Source organism: Mytilus trossulus, chromosome 11 (assembly GCF_036588685.1).
Source record: "Mytilus trossulus isolate FHL-02 chromosome 11, PNRI_Mtr1.1.1.hap1, whole genome shotgun sequence".
Lineage (NCBI taxonomy): Eukaryota > Metazoa > Mollusca > Bivalvia > Mytilida > Mytilidae > Mytilus > Mytilus trossulus.
Genome location: NC_086383.1, coordinates 50,884,603 through 50,906,107, shown reverse-complemented (window position 1 = coordinate 50,906,107; position 21,505 = coordinate 50,884,603). Strand labels below are relative to the sequence as shown.

At 32.5% G+C, this 21,505-nt stretch overlaps 2 protein-coding genes across 9 annotated transcripts in view; both read left to right on the top strand.

Moving 5' to 3' along the window:
- Positions 1 to 7,545, top strand: part of LOC134691291 (ATP-dependent 6-phosphofructokinase-like) — a 60,844-nt gene extending 53,299 nt beyond the window's left edge. For 3 of the 8 annotated variants that reach the window (XM_063551741.1, XM_063551738.1, XM_063551736.1), the window contains one exon: positions 2,209 to 3,763. In XM_063551741.1, the coding sequence (XP_063407811.1) occupies positions 2,209 to 2,347 (139 nt within the window). In that variant the 3' untranslated portion in view covers positions 2,348 to 3,763. The other 5 variants (XM_063551744.1, XM_063551737.1, XM_063551739.1 and 2 more) reach the window with 3 other exon arrangements.
- An 11,808-nt stretch (positions 7,546 to 19,353) lies between these two features.
- On the top strand, positions 19,354 to 21,039 carry LOC134690136 (uncharacterized). The gene has a single exon (XM_063550110.1). The coding sequence runs from the start codon at positions 19,354 to 19,356 to the stop codon at positions 21,037 to 21,039; it is 1,686 nt and encodes a 561-aa protein (XP_063406180.1).
- The last annotated feature ends 466 nt before the right edge of the window (positions 21,040 to 21,505 follow it).

Genomic DNA, 21,505 nt, shown 5'->3' with positions numbered 1-21,505 from the left:
TCAGAAATTATTGCGTGCATTTTTTATTGCGATTTTGTCATTTTAGGCTTAAATGCGATTTTAATTTTTACAATTTGAGAAAAATCCTGTTAAATTCATATAAAAAATTTCAAAATGCGAGTTTAAATTATTGCGTTTACAACTCAGTCGCATTTTTCGCAATAATAAAAACCTTGCATTAATTTCTGAATTTACAGTACTTGAATCAAAGTTGAGATATATTTCAATCTTCAAAAAGGGTTATTTATACTAATTTAAACTGGTCTGGTTGTATGTTTATATTAAATTTTACATGAATGTTTCATTATAAACTTATTTGCATATATAGGAATGGGTTTGCGGTGTTTACATTTTGATAGTTCAAAGTTCAACATTTAAGTGATGTCATGATAAAGTTTCTTGTTGTTTTTGTGTCTACATGGGTAAATTCCTTTTCATTGAACAATTATCTTTGATATGAAATAAAATTGGTGGGTAAAAAATATTTCCTGAAAGGGAGACAACTTCTTAAAACTGGAACTAACACATGTAGTCAAAAGGGATTAATCTTTATTTATATATATCTCTTTACAATGCATACTTTTTATTCATCTCTTGACAATGCATACTAATTTTTCTCTTTGTATATGATATTAAAACAAAATGCTTAAACGTAGACAGATCTTTAGTATAAATTCTATATCTTTCTTCTCGGCTGCACTTATACCTATATGAAGAACATATGTAAAAAGTACATTTTCAGAATTAATTTACTGTTAACTCAGAAATGTTTTTATCATTGTAAAATTTGCACCAAGATAGGTTTAGAAAAAAATGAAGATAAAAGCCTTTCATTTGCATTAAATAGTTTCATGAATCATTTCATGAAATCGCATGTTATCTGGAATTTTTTTTCAACAAGCACAGCATAAATACAAAATGTCTGAATTTACAGTAATGTTTAAACTTCTTAGAATTAAAGGTCCTTGTTCATTTTGTAAGTGTTCAACTGAAATGATAAAGTTTATTGCAAAGGCTTGACAAGCTAGACAATTAACTACTAATTAAATTCTTACTTACAAGCTTTAAATGGGGCAAGTTGTTGCATTGAAAGCACAAACTGTCTTGTACTATCTATGTGTATAATGTCTTCCCCTTTCAACCTTTGTATTATTATAGCTCCTCTTCTGCTAGTTATGACAGAATGAGTTTTAAGAACCACTGCCTCTTAATTATTATACAAAGATGTCATCTGAAATCTATTTATTACAGAGTTTTGTTTTAAAAAGGGAAATATTCAAAAATTCTTTGACAATTGTTGTCATTCTATTCAATCTTAATAATCTGAGTCTGTTTGGCCCTTGTAAGATTTATGTGTAAAAGTATTTTATACATTTGTGGATTTTTTTTTGTAAAGGTGGAATTTTTTTTTTGTAATGGTAAGCATATGTCTTTACTATAGCCTTCATCAGGAACACCTAGAGCCACAAATTTGGATTACCCCCCCAAAAAAATTAAACCAATTTGTATTGAGAAAAGCAAAGCTCAAAGGTCAAAGGTCAACAGTAACCAGCCTTAAAAGCAGTTTTAAAGATCAACTTTGCTTCACAAAGCGTGAGTTGATTACAAAAACAGACAGAAAAAAAAGAAAAAAAAATGTAAATAGAAGTTCATTTGATATTCTAAAAAGACACAAACCTTTGTTTTAGTCATTTAAAAACAGCAATTCTTAATCGGGTAAAAGATGATTTTGGGTAAAATATAGCAAAATCATCCAAAAATCGCTAAAAACTGGAGAAACACCTATTTGGAAATTAAATCTAGGTTTATTGAAAATTACAAAAAGTTATTAACTGAATTTTCTAACAATGAGCATGCAAGTTTTGTATGTGCTTTGTTGGACAGTGTTCTGTTTCTCAGATGAGCCATGGTCTTTATTAGGAAAAAAGGTAGATAATTTCTAGAGTACCTAAACTGTGGATTTATTATTTTCTTGGGTACCAAATATTCATGGATTTAGAAAAAATTGCATATTCGTGGATATTTAATTTCGTGGTTTTGCCTAAGTATGCATACATGCCTCTGGAAAATTTGGTATTTGTTAAACATGCATTCAATTTAATGGTTCACCTGCTCTCACGAAATCCATGAGCATTGGTATCCAAACAATAATAATGAATCCACAGTATCTAACAAATTCTGTAACCAAGACAATTTTATAATTTTCAGCAAGAGGATACAACATGATCAATGGTGGTTAAGGCTTCGGCCATTACTTAGAATTCTTGCTAAGCACTCAGAAGTTGCATATCAGACAGAGGGAGTTCCCCTTGGTGTTGACGAAGTGGAAGATGAAGACAATGCTTAATGCTTGTGCTATTTATAGAAAGAGAACTATTTATAGAACCAGAACTATTTATAGAATCTCACCCTGATAAGTGTGATTTCATACTTACAAATATTCCAAACCTAAAAGTCTTGAGATTTTTTTACTTTTATTATTCCTTAGTGTACCAATTGTCTCATTTTAGTTTATTTATTGTTTTTTTTTTCATTTATATTTAGTGAAATTTTCTTAGATGTTATTTTGTTAAGAAGATTATTTCCCTTTGTATTTAATGATAGTATGGTGCTGTTGTTGTCTCAGAACATTTAAAATTAGAGGAACAAATATTAAAGAAAAACCATTAAAATTAAGTTAAATTTACCAGGTTGTTATATTGTACCGTGTTTTTTGTTTTAAATAATTACAATTTCCTGCTTTGTTCTTCTGTTGTTTTTTAAAAATTGAAAATTCAAAAAAAGGAAATTACACTTGGAACTTTTGTGTGAAATTGAGAGACTATTCTGATAGGGAAACTTATGTCTCAAGTTTTTGGTGCAAGTACATGTATTTCTTCATACACATTTGTTATATTTTGATTTTCTAAAAATAGGTTTTATTGTATTATAAAAATCTTATCATCCCACAGTACCACTGTAGAACTTTATCCTACTCTTACACCTTGCATGTTGCATGTCTATAAGCTTTATTGCATGATGCTTTATGTCTGTTGCTTCACAGGAACAAGGTGACATTTATACACTATATTAACACAATTCTCTTAGTCTTCTAACATGTCTAATATTTAGAATTCTCACCTTTGTTGAACTTTTGTTAATTTTTAGTTGTTTGTTATATTGGTTTGTTATGTATTTAATGAAAGCATTTGTCCTATATGTGCCAATACAATGTGTTATTTATATTATGTCGTCTGCAAATACAATGTATTATTCTGTGGTCTGCTTCAAAGTGTATGAAGTGTACAATACATAGGGATCACTTCTGATTTGTGAGCTGCAAACTTTTTTTAATCTGCAACTTCTAGAAAAAGACTGAATAAATTTTTCTTAGGATATTAAGACAACACACAACTTTGTTTTTTTTGGTTTTTTTAAACTGTTGGATTTATTTTTAAAATAAAACCAAAAAATTTAAGAAATTTGCCATGAAACTGGTGTGTTCAGTGTTTTTTTTAAATAAGCTTTCCGTGTGAAACAGATTTTTTTTTTTTTTACACAAGTGCAATTTTTTTGTATTTTACAACTTTACATACTTGTAAATCTCTTAATGGTTTTACTTAATCACATTTGTTTCAAGTTTTAAACATCCCCCATGGCAATAGACCATGAAATAATTAATGACAGACAGATGTTTCATATTTATCTGTCATTAAAAGCAACAAAATACAGTGGAAAAAAATTCTTGTTTTTTAAATAATTATGTTGTATAGTTTTGTTTGAATTTCAGAAAGAGGTTACCAAAACAACAATGGTGGCTAAGTTTAGTGCGACCATTACTTAGAATAATGACAAAACACTCCAATGAAACGTATCGTGCTGATGCAATTCTTACTAACGTGGATTTCGAAGATGATGATAATGCATAATAGATTTTTATCTACAAACGTCTCATTATTGTGATAAATAGTGCTTTGTTTGTGCTTATGTTGAAGATTTGAAGTTTTTAACATCCAATGTCCAAAAAACTATTTAAAATATGTTATTTTCTTGAACTATGATCTGATGGTAGATGTTTTATTTATTTCATACCAGATAAAATATCTCTTTGTTTTTTCTATTTAGTATAGTTTTGTTTGAATTTCAGAAAAAGATTACCAAAACAACAATGGTGGCTAAGTTTAGTGCGACCATTACTTAGAATAATGGCTAAACACTCCAATGAGGCTTATCGAGCTGATGCAATTCTTAGTAAAGTGGACTTTGAGGATGATGATAATGCATAATAGACTTTTATCTGCAAGCGTGTCTAGTGTCTTTATCCTGATAAATAGTGCTCTGTTCATGATGATAGGTAAATAATTGGCCTTAAATACATCAGAGTATATTTTTTATTTTAGTAAAGAAAACCTATAAAGCCATGACCTACAGTAATGATTAAAAAAGTGTCATTGAACCTTTTTTCATTATTTTTTTTAAGAATATCTTATTTTCTGCAAACCAGCACTAACAAGCTTTGATTTTCAAAGAAAATGCTGAAAGATTTTCATATGCTGTGCTTAAGAGAGAGTGAAAAAAAGGTCAAATGAGTTTCTTTCCGTTCCAAAAGAGTTTTGTTCCCTAGGGTGGTTCCATTAATACATACATAGTAACCAGGGAAGGCACTTTAAAAATGGGGTAACCATTTATAGAAGCAAACAAATAAATTTTAACTTACATTTACACTATGCAAAAACAGATGACACCCAGCCATGGTTGAGATTTGGAAGTGCCTTCCCTGGATGCCATGATTTTTTTATGTAACCGCCCGTCCTAAAACCTTCATCCATTTCTATTTCCATTTTGAAGAAAAAAATCAATTTGTAAAATAATTGCTTTCAATAAAGTTGTAAATTTTACCCCTCAAATAACGGTCGCATTTATATATAATTTTCTGGGTGAAGACTTATTGGTGGCCTTGGGCTGTTTTCTGCTCTTTAGTCATGTTAGTCTGGTTGCTGTCTCTTTGACACATTCCTTTTTTCCATCACCATTTTATAATCTTCATAGTGAATAAGCAGCATTATTTTGTTCAATTCAGTTATACAATTTTTTTTAAGCATTATTTTACATTTTTACCCTGGCCATTGAGGTATTGATTAACCTTTTGTTTTCAGAGGTAAACAAAGCAGTTTTGACAAAATGTTAAATGTGAAATAGCTTTTAAGGGTCCATTTGAGTTTCTAGTCTATATAATTGCGAAAAATATTGAATATTTTAAGATTTGACTTTGCCACAAAGATCATTCCTCTGTTGACCTCATACCTTGAAGATGATCAATTCTATTAAGATTTTTCAGAAGTCATTTAGAAAAAAAGATATCAGTGTCAATTTTTTTCGGACAAAAATCTGGCATTTCTTTTATATTCTTTTTATAAGGAATTATAAGAGTATAGTAGCTTCTTTAACAAGCAGCATTTTATTTGAGGACAAATGAAGACTATATTTAGCAAAAAGAAACATCCATAAAATAAAATTGCCATAACCATTTGCAATAACATTTGAGCTGTGTTAGATGAAAATAGGCCTTATGCAATGGGATCATCATGTATACCTATACTTTGATCGATTTTGGAACATTCAAATATAAAATACAAAGATTAATATTGGTCTGTGTTGTAGTTTTCATCTAAACTACATGTTCAAACTGTTCCATATTGATTTTTTCAACCCAAAATAGATGCATTGCATAAGGTTGATTTTTAGAAGAAGCAGATCATAAATATGTGATACATTTTTGTGATAGTAATATCTTAGTGCTACTAGTTAAGGGTATACTGTTCTTGATCATTGTTGTTTGTTAATTGATATGTGTATTGTCAGTATAGATATCTGAAGGTTGTGTACATTTTGTTATTATCTATTTAAAAAAAATGTTGCAGCAGATTTATAATTTCTGAAAAAGACCCATTAATGATATCTACGTATGTCCCTTGGATAAGATGTTTCCTAGCTAAATGACCATACATTAGCAATAAGCTAGGACACCTTATTTGCTTAAAAATATTTTGTTAGTCACATGAATATTTTTGAAACTGCTGTCTGCATTTTTTATTCGAGGGCATGTTCCAGAGAAAATCCTAAATAAATTGTAAGAGTGCCATTGTTATCCACTGATGTTATTAATTTTATTTAACATGTTTGTTGTATTGAATAATTGTTTTTGTTTCTGCATAATTAACAGTAATGTTAAAAATGATATTTTCAAAAGATGAGGTACTTGACCATTGAGTTTTTCAGTACCTCTCTTTAATTTTACTAATCTTACAAAATTCTTGGCACCAGCCTTCCTTATCATATGATATCGCAGACTTTCAAGACGTCTCTGGTGTATACATTGTGTCTCCTTTTGTTTCTGTTCTTAGTACATATTTGGGCAGATTTATTATATTTACTGTTATTTTAATTAAACAAGTTTATGTATAAATTCATCAATTCAGAAAACAGAGTTTCTTTCTTGCAGAAAATACTCTAGTGAGCTTTGTGTTTGCTTTTTCTTCAAATTACACATTTAAAAGCTGTCTTTTTACATAATGTCAAATCCCTTTTTTCTTTTTATTGTCATCATAATTTGATAAATTCATTGTATTATATGGGTTTTTATTTATCCTTCACTTAGATTTGTCTTCCCTGTACATTATTTTAATTTAATGGTTATTTATCTCACAACTGATTTCTAATCCTTGCCAGTATATTTAATTATTTATGAAAAATTTACAACTAGCTTACTTGTTTTATTTAAACATATACTTCAACAATAGTTGATAAGTCTCCTTTGTTGTATTCTAGTTATAAGAAAGGCATTTTTATTTATAATGGATAGACCAGGGTACTTAACGTTCAACTGTATAGCATGCTTAATTTCTTTGGTTGAATGTAAGAGCCGTGAACATTGTTACAATCAAATGATAAACTCCCTTGTGGTGAAATGTATTGTTTTGTAAACAAGAAGAAAGCTAATATGAAATCAGCTATCAACCCATATTGTTTATTTCTGAGCAAAACAAAAAAAAACAGCAATTTGTGCCATTTTATTTCCGAGATAGAGAGAAGAATTAACCAAAGTTAGTTTTAGCATTAATTGTGCTTCCCAGCCTGACCAGACTGTTTGATTAAACAAGATGTACACAATTTGCAAAAATTATTCAAAATGTACATGTATGTGATAAATACTAGGAATGATAGATATACATAAGCAAAGGGGTTATTCCATTTATTTTTGTGTGGTAGGGCAGGAAGGGACTTTCAATACACACCTATTTTACAACCAATATATTTTATCAGTAGATTGACTCAACCCATGTTAAAAAAGAAATCTTCCTTGAATTTTACGCTTATCAAAATATTTGATCAATTTGTCCAGCAACCAATATCTAAAACAAAACTTCCACTCCTGCCATCCCTCATTCATTTAAATGGAATAGCTCCAGTAGATTTTTACCTCCATATATACAATGGTATGTTTACCACTGTCATGTTTTTATTGATGTTGATTTTTTCAGCTTTAAACAATAAAAATTCATTTTATTTTCTTGGTTGTTTATTTCAATTTATAAGAAATGGTTTGTTACTGTTCAATCATACTAATTAACCATACTGCATATACAATAGAAACTTGGGACTCTAAGAGAGCTTGTGTCGCTCACCTTGGTCTATGTGTTTATTAATAAACAAACGACACAGATGGATTCATAACAAAATTGTGTTTAGGTGATGGTGATGTGTTTGTACATCTTACTTACTAAACATTCTTGCTGCTTACAATTATCTTTATTCAACCTGGCACAGTAGTTAGAGTATTTTGTAAAATACAAAATTTACAAAATTTATGAAAATTGATAAAAAGTGACTATTGTGGATTCATTAATATTCGCTGGATAATAATTTTCATTGATTTTGAGGGCACAGGTGAACAACAAAATTAAATGTTAAACGAATACCAAGAGAGGGACGAAAGACACCAAAGGGACAGTCAAACTCGTAAATCTAAAGCAAACTGACAACGCCATGACAAAAAATGAAAAAGACAAACAGAAAAACAATAGTACACATGACACAACATAGAAAAATAAAGAATAAACAACACGAACACCACCAAAAACTAGGGGTGATCTCAGGTGCTCCGGAAGGGTAAGCAGATCCTGCTCCACATGCGGCACCCGTCGTGTTGCTTATGTGATTACAAATCCGGTAAATAGTCTAATTCGGTAGGTCAAATTCATGAAAGGGAAAGGGATTGTAGTTACGACGTAAGGAACATATCCGATATCATTTGTGAAACGGTTATTCCATAACGGTAAACCAACTCGTGATGGCGTCCGTAAAATTTACGAAGGGATGTTTTCAACTTCACCATTTGGAACTCTTGGTTTAATAGCTTCCTTGTGAGCAGTAACCCTCTATCAAGAAAATCATGATAAGAAATGCAAGCATGGGAATATCGTATCAATTGGGAGATATATACCCCGTATGCAGGTGCTGCTGGAATGTTGCTACTTAGAAATGGAAAGTTCACAATTGGAAAGCTGAAATCATCTCTTTCGTCGTAAAGGTTTGTCTTCAACCGACCCTCATTGTCAATTTCTAGATGTAAGTCAAGATATGAAGCCGACTTAACTGTATCTGTAGTATCCTTTATCTCCAATTCGATGGGATAGATGCGATCCACATAGTCACCAAATTTTGAATTGTTTAGTGAAAGAACGTCATCTATATAGCGGAAAGTAGAGTTAAAGGATATTGCTAACTTCTTATCTTTCTTCCTAAGAAGTTCCTGCATGAAGTCAGCCTCATAATAATAAAGAAACAAGTCAGCAAGTAGAGGGGCACAGTTTGTTCCCATTGGGATGCCGACAGTCTGTTGAAAAACACGTCCTCCGAACGTAACAAATATGTTGTCAATCAAGAAATCAAGCATCTTGATAATATCGGTTTCAGAGAATTTTTTGTTTGAATCAGAATGGTTCTTTACAAAGTATGATTTATCCCTCCCTAAGACAAGATACTTGTATCTACGTTGGCCCTTTCCCATAGGCTTGTATACATAATTAAGTAAAACCACGAAATCAAATAGCCAACAAGATTTCCTCAATCCACGAAAATTGGTGCACATGAAAATAAATGAATTCACAGTATAAAGGGCAATATCTCCTTGAGGAGTAAATTGACCATTTTGATCATGCTGACTTATTATTAGGTCTTACTTTTCTGTACATTATTGCTGTTTATAGTTTATTATAATAATATTAACCAAAAGCTGCAAAATTTTCTTAAAAATTACCAATTCAGTGGTACCAACCCCACAACAGGTTGCCTGATTGGTTTACAAATTTCAGGGCAGACATACCTTGACTTATCGAATAGAATCCTTGTCAGATTTGCTCTAAAGATAAGATATGAGCCAAAAACTGCATTTTACCCTATATACTTTTTTTTAGCCATGTCGGCCATCGGTTCACATTTTTAAAGCTAGATACCCTAATGATGATTATGGACAAGTTTGGTTAAATTTTGTCTATAAAGTGGAATAACTCCTTAAGGGGTCAACTGACCACTTTGATTATGCTGACTTTTTTGTAGATCTTACTTTGCTGAACATTATTGCTGTTTACAGTTTATCTCTATCCATAATAATACACAAGATAATAACCAAAAACAGCAAATTTCCTTAAAATGCCCAATACAGGGACAGCAACCCAACAAGGGATTTTCTGATTCATCTGAAAATTTTAGAGCAAATAGATTTTGACCTGCTAAATATATTTATCTCTGGTCAGATTTGCTCTAAATGCTTTGGTTTTAGAGATATATCTATAATAGTATTCAAGATAAAACCAAAAAACAGCAAAATTTCCTTAAAATTACTAATTAAGGGGCAGCAGTCCCCCCCTTTCTTGGAAAAAATAAGGTTGATTATGTAGGGAATCACTGAAGCATGACTGGTGCAGGCCCCCACTTAAGTCAGTCAGCGTCACCCTTATGAAATATTCTGGATTCGCCACTGCCTATGTTCTGTTTTTAGCCATGATGGCCATCTTGGTTGGTTGGCAAGGTCATCGGACATTTTTTAAACAAGATACCCTAAGGATGATTGTGGCCAAGTTTTGTTAAATTTGGCCAAGTGGTTTCAGAGGAGAAGATTTTTGTTAAATTTTACGGACACAGGACCCTGCACACCAAGTGGTGACAGAAGCTCACTTTGCCCATTGGGCCAGATGATCTAAAAACTAGAGGCTTCCAACAGCCTGTTTTGCTCACCTAATTCTATATTCGTTTTTGAATTCATGTAAATAGATATAGGAAGATGTGGTATGAGACAACTCTCCATCCAAATAACAATTTATAAAAGTAAACCATTATAGGTCAAAGATAGATTAAAATCATAACAGATACCCTGACAATGATTGAGACCAAACTTGGTTTAATATATTGGCCCCGTATTTTAATAAAAAAAAGTTATGCTGGCCATCTTGAAAAGTAAATTGGCAACATAGTAGCAGCACTTCATCAGGACCACATGAGGAATATTTTCGCCATGTTTGGTTTTATTCCATACAGTGCTCCTCTAGAAGAAGCATTTGTGTGTATTTCCAACAAGGTCTAATGTTAAACTAAATTCCCTAATGGCGGATGTCTTGGATGATGGTTCGGCTACACAGAAACAACATTTGATCAGCACCTCATAAGGCACATTCATGCCATGTTTGATTTCATTCTATTCAGTGGCTTTCTGGAAGAAGCAATTTCCTGTGTATTTCCCAAAAGGTCTTATGTTGAACTAAGTCGCCTAATGACGGCTGTCTTGGATGATGGTTCGGCTACACAGAAACAACATTTGATCTGCACCTCATAAGGCACATTCATGCCATGTTTGGTTTTATTCTATTGAGTGGTTTTCTAGAAGAAGACATTTGTATATATTTCCCAAAGTGTCATTTGTTAACCTATGTTCCCCATTGGCAGCCATCTTGATTGATGGATTTGCCTCAAAGAAATGACACTTAGTCAGCATCTTATAAGGAGCATTCATGCTATGTTTGGTTTCATTCCATTCAGTGGTTCTTCAAAAGAAGACTTTTGTATGTATCTCACATATTGTCCTTTTTTAAAACTAAGTTCCTAGCTGCAGCCATCTTTGATGATTATCGGCTATAATATAACAAATAAACCAACACTTGGTCAGCACCAATTCATGTCATGTTCTCTTTTGTTCCCTTCAGTGGTTCTCTAAACGAAGAAATTTGTATGTAGTGATTTGGGTCCTATATTAAAATAAGTCCCTCTCTGGTGGCCGTCTTGGATACTGAAGTAACGTCACTTGGTCAGCACCTCACAAGGAACACTCATGCATAATGTTTGATTTCATTTAAAATAGTGTAGTTAACTTGATTGTAAAAAGAATAATCTAGTAAACCTAACAATGCAAACAAAAATAGCCATTAGCATGATTGCATAATAGTAACCATCTGACCTGACAATACCAAAAAATATCCAGTAAATCTGAAAATACCAAAAGATATCCAGTAAACCTGACAATGTTAAAAGATATCCAGTAAACCTGACAATGTTAAAAGATATCCAGTAAACCTGACAATGTTAAAAGATATCAAGTAAACCTGACACTGTAAAAAGATATCCAGTAAACATGAAAATGCCAAAAGATATCCAGTAAACCTGACAATGTAAAAAGATATCCAGTAAACCTGACACTGTAAAAAGATATCCAGTAAACCTGAGAATGTAAAAAGATATCCAGTAAACCTGACAATGTAAAAAGATATCCAGTAAACCTGACATTGTAAAAAGATATCCAGTAAACCTGAGAATGTAAAATGATATCCAGTAAACCTGACAATGTAAAAAGATATCCAGTAAACCTGAGAATGTAAAAAGATATCCAGTAAACCTGACAATGTAAAAAGATATCCAGTAAACCTGACAATGTAAAAAGATATCCAGTAAACCTGAGAATGTAAAATGATATCCAGTAAATTTGACAATGCCAAAAGTACCCAGTAAAAATGACAATGACAAAAGATATCCAGTAAATCTGATACTGCCAACAGATATCCAGTAAATCTGACAATGCAAAAAGATTTCCAGTAAATCTGACAAAGCAAAAAGATATCCAGTAAATCTGACAATGCAAAACGATATACAATAAACCTAACAATTTAAAAAGATATCCAGTAAATCTGACAATGTAAAAAGATATCCAGTAAATCTGACAATGTAAAGAGATATCCAGTAAATCTGAACATGCCAAAAGATATCCAGTAAATCTGACAATGCAAAAAGATATCCAGTAAATCTGACAATGCAAAAAGATATCCAGTAAATCTGACAATGCAAAAAGATATCCAGTAAATCTGACAATGCTAAAAGATATCCAGTAAATCTGACAATGTAAAAAGATATCCAGTAAATCTGACAATGCAAAAAGATATCCAGTAAATCTGACAATGCAAAAAAATATCCAGTAAATCTGACAATGCGTGCAAAAAAATATCCAGTAAATCTGACAATGCAAAAAGATATCCAGCAAATCTGACAATGTAAAAAGATATCCAGTAAATGTGACAATGCAAAAAGATATCCAGTAAATCTGACAATGTAAAAAGATATCCAGTTAATCTGACAATGTAAAAAGATGTCCAGTAAATCTGACAATGTAAAAAGATATCCAGTAAATCTGACAATGTAAAAAGATATCCAGTAGTCTGACAAAGCAAAAAGATATCCAGTAAATCTGACAATGCAAAAGATGTCCAGTAAATCTGACAATGTAAAAAGATATCCAGTAAATCTGACAATGCCAAAAAATATCCAGTAAATATGACAATGTAAAAAGATATCCAGTAAATCTGACAATGCAAATGATATCCAGTAAATCTGACAATGCAAAAAGATATCCAGTAAATCTGACAATGCAAACAGATATCCAGTAAATCTGACAAAGCAAAAAGATATCCATTAAATCTGACAATGCAAAAAGATATCAAGTAAATCTGACAATGAAAAAAGGTATCAAGTAAATCTGACAAAGCAAAAAGATATCCAGTAAATCTGACATTTTAAAAAAGATATTCGGTAAATCTGACAATGTAAAAAGATATCTAGTAAATCTGACAATGTAAAAAGATATCCAGTAGATTTGTCAATGTAAAAAGATATCCAGTAAACCTGACAATTTAAAAAGATATCCAGTAAACCTGACAATGTAAAAAGATATCCAGTAAACCCGACTATGTAAAAAAATATCCAGTAAATCTGACTATGTAAAATGATATCCAGTAAATCTGACAATGTCAACAATGCCAAAAGTTATCCAGTAAACCTGACAATGTAAAAAGATATCCAGTAAACCCGACTATGTAAAAAGATATCCAGTAAATCTGACTATGTAAATTGATAACCAGTAAACCTGACAATGTAAAAAGATATCCAGTAAACCCGACAATGTAAAAAGATATCCAGTAAATCTGACTATGTAAAAAGATATCCAGCAAATATGACTATGTAAAAAGATATCCAGTAAATTTGACAATGCCAAAAGATATCCAGTAAATCTGACAATGTAAAAAGATATCCAGTAAATGTGACATTGTAAAAAGATATCCTGCAAACCTGACAATGTAAAAAGATATCCAGAAAACCTGACAATGTTTTTTGGTTTGAGGTATGCCAATGAGACAACTCTCTGGGAGAGACCAAATGACACAGATATTAACAACTATAGGTCACTGTATTGCAAGTATTTTTTTTCTACATATGATTTAATATGATTTTGTAAATTTTGTGGTAAATGATTTCTTCTTTTTTATTTGAATAATATTTTTGTTAAAAATTACTGGTATGGCATTTATTTTGAAGCAACAGAATAAGGTAGGAAAACAAGGTACTGATTTGTCTTGGTCCCAAAATGTCTCCTGCGTTGCCAAACTGTCTATTAATCATGTCTATTAAAATATGGATCCTACGGTGCCAAACTGTCTATTAAACCAACAGTACTGGAAGCTGAATGTTTCCAGCTGGTGACGAACTGTCTTGTAAAGTAACTTATCTACAAAGCGCATCACTGATTCCGATCAGTAAGACTGGTTTCTGAGAATTGTATGCATTTTACCTGTTAAAAAGTACCTGATAGAGAACCAGTTTTAAATTATCGATTGCAAGTGGTGGGGTCTTGAGAAATAAAATGTTTCAAAGTTTCAAAGTAAACAGTCAAATTATAATTTGTTTTTATCTTCTTTCCCTGTTTTTAATTTATAATTAATTTACTTTGTTCATCAAAGTTGGATGAAATTTATTTTCTGCAGAATAATTTTACTTGTCCCATCGGACAAGCTTGATATAGCTTTTACTTGTCCGACCTTTTTTCCCTCTGGTACAGGACAATCGGACAAGTGTTATTGTCGAAGCCTGTGTTTGTGAATAGACAACTTTCGAATGTGTTACATGTAGGGCATCAGCACTTCCTTTTCATAATGAGAAAATATACATAGGCGGATCCAGGGGGCCCTTGGGGTGCCCGGGTCCAGGGGGCCCTTGTGGTGCCCGGGTCCAGGGGGCCCTTGTGGTGCCCGGGTCCAGGGGGCCCTTGTGGTGCCCGGGTCCAGGGGGCCCTTGGGGTGCCCGGGTCCACCCATTTTATGGGGAAAATTTGGTTGATTATATAGGGAATCACTGAAGCATGTCTGGAGCGGGTCCCTTCTTAGGCCCGTCAGTGGGCCTCCCTTAGGAAAAGTTCTGGATCCTCCACTGATATAATGCTTAGTATTACATTGCACAAATAATTCCACATGTTAATTGTTTTAATTGATAATCAGCACTGCTGCCAAAAAGGGAATTGTAATTAAATATCTATAGGAACAAACATTATTTCTAGTCTATCCTGCATAATGATAATCAAAGATTCCTTATGCGGTTATAAACCTTGATTTCTATCTACTTATCCTGAAACCATCTGTCTTAGGACAACGCTGACGACGACGACAAAAAGGAAAACGATGACAACAACGCGATACCAATATATATGACCAACAGTTTTTAATTTTTGTGGTCATATAAAAAACCATTTGAGTCTCAACAATCTAAGTAAAAAAAAACTAAATTTGACATATCTTTCTGAGAGTTTATGTCATAATGAACTTGTGTATCAAGTTTTATATTGATAGACAAAAGCACCGACTAGATGTCCTCATCTGAAGGGGGATAAGACCTTTATCAGGACTCTGACCAGATGTCCCCATATGTAGGGTATATAAAAACTGTGTTTTTTTTCTCAACAAACCTTTTCAACAAAATTGTATCTCCGTTTCGAGTAATGTGTAGTAGCACTTTTTGGCTAATCAAACATTATCGTTCTTCTGAGGTGGATTCGTTTTTATGTCTTGACAAAATCCGGACCACTAGAGTGTTCATTATGCGGTACCTGGGAGGATACATTCAGACCAGGGATCGAAATGGTGAGTCCAAAGTCATCAAGGAACTCTTTAACCTGACAGGATTGAAGAAGACTCACACTACTAGCTACCATCCTCAGAGTAATGGTGTGTGCGAGAGGTTTAACCGCACAATACTGTTCATTCAGAAATTGTTGCGATGTTTTTATTATTGTGAAAATGCAACAGAGTTATACATTGTAACGACAATAACTTTAAATTTGCATTTTGAATATTTTATATGAATTATGTTTGCACTTTCCTAAGTCAGGAATCTAATGTACAGCAGTTGTCTTTTGTTGATGTAAATTATAGGTGTTTCTCATTTCTCCTTTTTTTATATAGATGAGACCGTTGGTTTTTCCAGTTTGAATGGTTTAACACTCGTAATTTTGGGGCCCTTTATAGTTTGTTGTTCGGAGTGAGTCTAGGTTTTATGAATTGTAATTTGGATGGAGAGTTGTCTCATTGGCACTCACACCATATCTTCCTATATCTATAAACAGGATTTTTCATAATTTTGCAAGGAATTTTAATTTAGTTCAAATGACAAAATCGTTATTAATAAATGAAGACAATAATTTTGAATTTAAAGTTCTTGATACAATATGACATATTATTATGACAGGCATTCTCAATTTATCAAATATATCTTACTTGCAGGATCGAGGGAAATGGCATTGAACGTGAATCCACTGGGTTCATGTCCAACATACTGATGAACTGTTTCTTGATTTAATTCCTCTTGAACAAGGGCATACACTAGTGGTTTACTGGTCGACTGTAAGCAAAATGGTACATTATAGTTCCCAACGGAATGCCTAAAAAATAAAATAATGGTACATTTCATGTCTCAACTGAATCTCTAAAAATAGAATAATGGCACATTTCATGTCTCAACTAAATCTCTAAAAATAGAATAATGGTACATTTCAGTTGCCAACAGAATGATCCTGGACCAGTTTTGCTTTTATTAAGAAAGGGGCAGTTTTATATATTATGCACATAACTGGTTAACTGGTTAAAAGCCAAGATATAAATAAGTTGCTTTTCTGAGCGCAGCATGATAAGACCACAGAGGTTGAACCATGAACAGTAAGGGCATATTTGGAAACAATATTCAGGCTTGAAACTGTCTAAGTTTGGATTGTGATCAAATTTTTGACATAATATAGGTTTCTTACACAAAATAACTGTGGTAAAAAATCTAACAATTCTTTTGCGCAATACTGTGCAATTGAAGACTTTGCAGCTGATAATTTTTCAAACACATGAAATTAGAAATTTTTTGAAAACAAGAATGTATCTTAAGTACACGGATGCCGCATCCACACTATCATTTTTTATGTTTAATGGACCGTGCAAATGGAGGATAATCTCCAATTTGGCATTCATATTAGAAAGATCATATCATAAGGAACATGTGTACAAGTTTCAAGTTGATTGGACTTCAACTTCATCAAAAACTACCAGGACCAAAAACTTGAAGTCCCTGAAGTGGGACAAACAGACAGACAGAAGAACGCACAAAAAGACGGACACACAAACCAGAAATAATTATGGCCATAAATGGGGCATAAAAATATGAATACCTAAAATTATTGTCTGGAAACTAAAAAAAAAAGTTTGTTTTCAGCCCTTTTTAGCCCCTAATTCTAACATGTTTGGTGCCATTAACCCCAAACTCAATCCCAACCTTCCCACTTTGTTATATGGAACCTTGTGGTACAATGTCAGAGAGATCTATACACTTACTCACAAATTGTTGTCTGTTTTTGACCCCCTTTTGGCCCTTAATTCCTAAACTGTTGGTTCCATAACATCTAAAATGAATCCCAACCTTCTACTTGTGTTACAATTACAATTTCAGAGCAACCAAAATACTTATACACAAGTTATCATTCTGAAACTAGAAAATGCTTGTTTTGGGCTCCTAATTCCTTAACAGTTGAGACCATCATCCCCCATTATCATAATTATACAATCCCAAAAAATGTTTTTGAGACCGTATAAAAATAAGGTACACATTATTCAAATGAGAAAATGGATCTGGATCTAAAATATTTGTTAGCACTACACCACCCCCCCCCCCTAAATCTGGGACAGAGGTGTGGCAGCATATAACAAACTGTACAATCTGTTGAAAAAGTAATGTTCTTGTATTGTGACAATTAATATATACTTATTTACATATATAAAGATAAAAAGATTATTATCAACTTTAATTATCTTGGTCAGGTATGTTTACATAATTTTATCACCTGCATAGGGTATTGTCATATGTTCTAACTAGTAATGGTGGACATTTTTAAAACAGTGAAGGAAAATAAATTCTTGATACTGAGGCAGCACACACAACTGATGTAGATTTTGTCATAACAACATCAAGAGGTATTTGATTGAAATCTGAACTTTTCTATCATGTTTTGTTTAGTATATCAGGGGCGGATCAAGCCATTTTAAAAAGGGGGCGGTTCCCAACCAAATATGTAGGAGATGTTCCAACTATTTTTTCCCATGCAAATGCATTGATCGCCCAAATCCTGGAAACCCCCTCTGGATCAGCCCCTGTTTATTGAATAAAGAGATGTTTCTTAAAATATAGATTCAAAAGACATGTCCTCATAAAGCCTATACTGCTTGTAAGTACCCATGTATAATACCAAGAACAGACCCCTCATCTTAATGAAACATATTGAGCATCCTTAATTTTATGACAATTTTGTCCTTATTTGAAATTTTTTAATTTTTCTTATTATAAAGAAGTAACTTTAGTTTTCTTTCATTGGCCAAGGTCCATGTAGCTGGATCCTCAAACAAAACTCTGATGAATACAAATATTTCTCTCAAAAACTAAGCAACCTGAAATGTCTCACCTGCTTATACTTATTATGATTAAAATTCATACCATACAGTGAATATAGTAAGTCTATTGCTTAAAGTATCTGAGAAAAAAAACTTATCTACTAAAATTGAGCATTGACCAATGACCTATAGAAATGAGGTATAGTTGATATGAACACTGTCTGACTGAATATGAACTACATTCAAATGTTCCATACACCATATATGCCATATGTAGTCAATCCACAGTAACTTAAGGGCATGCGATACCATACTGTTTTGATAACTCAGATTTTAGCATTTAAGCTGTTTTCACCTTGTTCATGATTCACATATTGAATAAAAAATACTCCTTCATGTGCCAATTTTAGAGATAAATCAACCAGGAATGGAAGTTAATATAAGATATTAACTCACTATTTCAGTCTTGCAAGGATCCTAAATACCCCATATATGCATAAAGTTACTGCAAATTCAGAACTTATTACATGCATTTATTATTGCAATTTTGTCATTTTAAACTAAAATGCGATTTTAATTTTGCGATATTGAGAAAACTGCTGTTTAATTCCTATAAAAAATTTCAAAATTTGTGTTTAAATAATTGTGATTTTTACCCTGTCACATTTTTTGCAATAATAAAAATATTGCAATAAATTATAATTTCTGGAATTTACAGTATCCTATAGCTATTACTCATAATAAGTGAGTATTTCACACAACAAAAATGTAATATGGTAGCTCTTCATCTTTTATATAAGCTTTGGATTTCAAATATTTTGGCCACGAGCATCACTGAAGAGACATGCATGTATTGTCGAAATGCGCATCTGGTGCAAGAAAATTAGTACCGTTAATTTTATTTACAGTGTAAATTGACATGACTTCTATATCATGTCTGTAAACAAGATACTGTATTATATACAAATTTGTCCAGTAATGGCAGACAAAATGCAATAAGGTGTACTTAGGTCCCTGACATAACAAAATGTAAAAGATTTCAAACAAGAAAACAAACAGCATAATTTATCTTGTTTTTGTTCAGGTCATGTCGTCCGATAAACCTGTACCATGTGGACCTTGTCAAGAAGGAATGGTAAACACTAAAGCTGACATCTGGTGTAACAACTGTGATGAAGGACTGTGCTCAACATGTTCCAGTCATCACAAACAGTCCAGAGGAACACGAAATCATAAGACTATTGATATCAAAAGCTATAAACCATCCATTCCTGCTATTCAGACTGAATGTGACAAACATGGTCAACAACTCAACTTGTATTGCCCCAGTCATTTAATGCCTTGCTGTGATAAATGTATTTCCACTAGTCATTCGAAATGTACTGGAATAAAAAGTTTAGCTAGTGTTGTGGAGATAACAAAAATTGAAGAGTCAACACAGTCCATAGTAAAACAAATTGACTCCATAAAACACTTTTTGGATAAATTGATTGAAAACAAATCTATAAACATAAGCAGAGGTGAAAAAGAAAACAAAAACATCCAAAAACTTATTGCTGATCTTCGCAAGAAAATAAATAATCATTTAATCAACCTGGAGAAGAAGTTTTGTAATGAAGCAGACGTCAACTTGAATCAGGAAAAATTGAAAGCAACAGATTTCATGGCTGAAATTGAAGGAAAACAGAAACAATTAAAGGAAATGCAAGACCACTTACACACAGTCATATCTAACAGTTCAAAACTGCAATCATTTCTTGAAGTACATCAGATTGAACAACAAGTACACCAATGTCAACAATATGTCGATGATCTAGAAAATGATAAGAGGATCAAAGATTTTGACATCAAAATGAAGCAAAATGACGAAATAGAAAAAATACTAAGCCAGTTAGAATCATTGGAAACTCTGGGAGAAGTAGCGGTTGTTAAAACTGATACAGACTTGAATAGAGCTACAAGTGTAAGGAGGAAAGCACAAGTAGAATCAAGAGAACAATCCAACATTAACAACATGACCATGACAATTGAGACAAAGATAGACCTCAACATAAATAGACAGATTAGTGACATGATTTGTCTGATGGATGGAAGAGTTATAGTAGTCGAATTGGATAGTAATGTTTATGTACTTACTGACAATGGCGAACTTGAGAAACAGGTTCCTATATCTGGTGATGCTGTCAGTGTCACACAAATCAATCAGAACACAATTGCCATAACTTATCCGGAAGAGAAAGCCATTAAGATCTTCAATATGGACAGTGAAACCGTTACCAAAGTAATCACTTTAAACAAAAAATGCTATGATTTATCATTCTCTATGAATTCTATGGTAGTAGGTTTGAGTATTGATGAGATCCGTATTATAGACTTGGAAGGAAATTCACTGAAATCAGTACATGTTCAGTGTACATCACGCCTGATTTACCTTATCTACTGTAATGACAGAGTAACCTATAGTGACTATGTTGGTAATGCAGTATACTGTGTGGATGGATCAGGTAAACAGATCTGGGACTATCAACAGGATTTGAGAGGACCAAAGGGACTATGTACAGATGTTTATGGTAACATTATTGTAGCAGACCAATACTCTGATAGAATAATAATGATATCAAAAGATGGACAGACTAGTAAAGTATTGATTAGTGAAGAGGAAGGACTAAGGAAACCTCAGTGTATTTGTTTAAAACCTAATGATTCTTCAGGTTATATTTGGTGTGATTACTATAACACATACTTGACAAAGTTCAATTTATCTTCTGGATAACATATGGACTGAGAATTCCAATGATCATGTACTACAACAAATAACATATATTTATTTACCATAGTTTAACTCGCATAAAAGTTGCACTTTGGGAGAAAATTCAGAATCCAGAAAAGAGATACCGACTAATAAGCTAGATTCAGCAACCAAAAAAAAAATAACTGAGGAGAGGTTGTCAGATATGAATTTCCGGAGCAAATTATTTTGGTGATGGCTAAACCTTCTAAATCTTTAATTCTAACATGACGTCCTTCAAACGCTTTGAGTACACGCCCATGGTAAAATTTGAATATATTGCAAAGACTGTTCCGATCGTACTCCCACGTCATATGCTTTTTTATTAATGAGTTTGCGACGTCATAAAACGATGACGTTAGAATTTTATATGAGCATTTTGCGGGAAAATACACGCTTGTATTCACGAAAATCATCACAACATGGAAACGTAAACAAACGATTCTAAAAT

What these genes read in the sequence shown, in the direction of transcription:
- LOC134690136 (XM_063550110.1), top strand. Translation starts at nt 19,354, where the DNA reads ATGTCGTCCGATAAACCTGTACCATGTGGACCTTGTCAAGAAGGAATG.